General features: G+C 35.6%; 1 protein-coding gene across 1 annotated transcript in view; it reads left to right on the plus strand.

The window, feature by feature from the left end:
• Positions 1-241: 241 nt before the first annotated feature.
• LOC119586258 (clusterin-associated protein 1-like) overlaps positions 242-1,293 on the plus strand; it is a gene marked incomplete at its 5' end in the record, with an annotated part of 6,960 nt that continues 5,908 nt past the window's right edge. The window contains 1 exon segment of the mRNA XM_037934964.1: positions 242-424. Within this exon segment, the coding sequence (XP_037790892.1) occupies positions 242-424 (183 nt within the window).

The raw sequence follows: 1,293 nt of genomic DNA on the forward strand, positions 1-1,293 counted from the left end.
GTGTTACTTATTATAAGCCTGAGAGGGTTTTGAACACTAAACTGATTACATACAATATACTATTGTACCTAGCATTTTCTACTTGATTATGTGATGGAAAGTTATTTAAATATTTTTGCTATTAAAGAAATTTATTGTAGAGCATTTCACTGGCATACCATACCAGCTATTTAATTATCAGGTTTTACAAGAATCTTTAACAGAATGTCATGTAATAGTTTTTCTTCTTCTGATGAACAAGTATCAGAAATTAGGACTGCGTCTGAACACCCTGCGTTTATATGGAGCAGACAAGCTTGCTGCACGAGAATTGCTCAAAGTAACATCTGGTCTGTATCAGGCAATGCAGACAGCATTAAACCCAAGCACATGCAACATAGAAGAAATGGAAAATCAGAAGTATTCAACATCATTGTCAGGAAAAGTAAGTTTTGCTTATTAATTGGATATACCAGTACTATAATGCATAATAACCCTAAGAAAAGAAACAGAAACTGTATACATAATTTCATTTTATAAAACTGTTGGTATGTCAGAAGAACTCATCATCTCTGCATGTAATAAGCAATGCATATATGACTCGTTGTGGGGATCAGTAAAATACGGAGTTGCTGCGCTTAACTCTATGTATTGAGGAGGATCTGCATGGCACTGTCTTGATTTTCTTGAAGTGATTTTTGCTGAAGTCTAGTCTCCACCAATATGTCATCTTCATCTGAGGTTTGCTCATCATTTGGTGGCTCAGCTTCATTGGGTAAGTTTTCCATGAACTTAACACATCTTATTTTCTTTACCGTATTAATTTTTGGGAAGTAAATCAAGTAGGCTGTACTCTGGTCATCATAGCCACAAATATTCCCTTCTTACTTCTGGGATCAAGTTTCTGTTTCTCTTGTTCATAGGCAAAACATCTTACTCCAAAAATATTCATTTTGCTGATGTTTAGCCATCTTCCTGTAAGCATTTCTACTGGAGTCTTCTGAATTCTGGGATTATAACACCTGTTCCTGATATAACAAGCAGCCCTCACAGCATAAGCCCACATATCTTTGGGTAATTTGGACTCAATCAGTAAATATCGAGCCATGTCAAAAACTGATTTGTGTGATCTCTCAACTGTTCCATTTTGATGTGGAGAGTAGGGTGCAGAAAATTCTTGTTTAATCTTATTCTTTATAAGGAGTGTTCTGACTTCCTGATTTGTAAATTCTGTCCATGGTCCCCATCTTAGTCTTTTTTATATTGCCATATGGTGCGGTTTTCTGCAAAATACCTCTTCATTGCATGTACTTT

This window comes from Penaeus monodon, chromosome 21, assembly GCF_015228065.2.
Source record: "Penaeus monodon isolate SGIC_2016 chromosome 21, NSTDA_Pmon_1, whole genome shotgun sequence".
In the NCBI taxonomy this organism is placed as follows: domain Eukaryota; kingdom Metazoa; phylum Arthropoda; class Malacostraca; order Decapoda; family Penaeidae; genus Penaeus; species Penaeus monodon.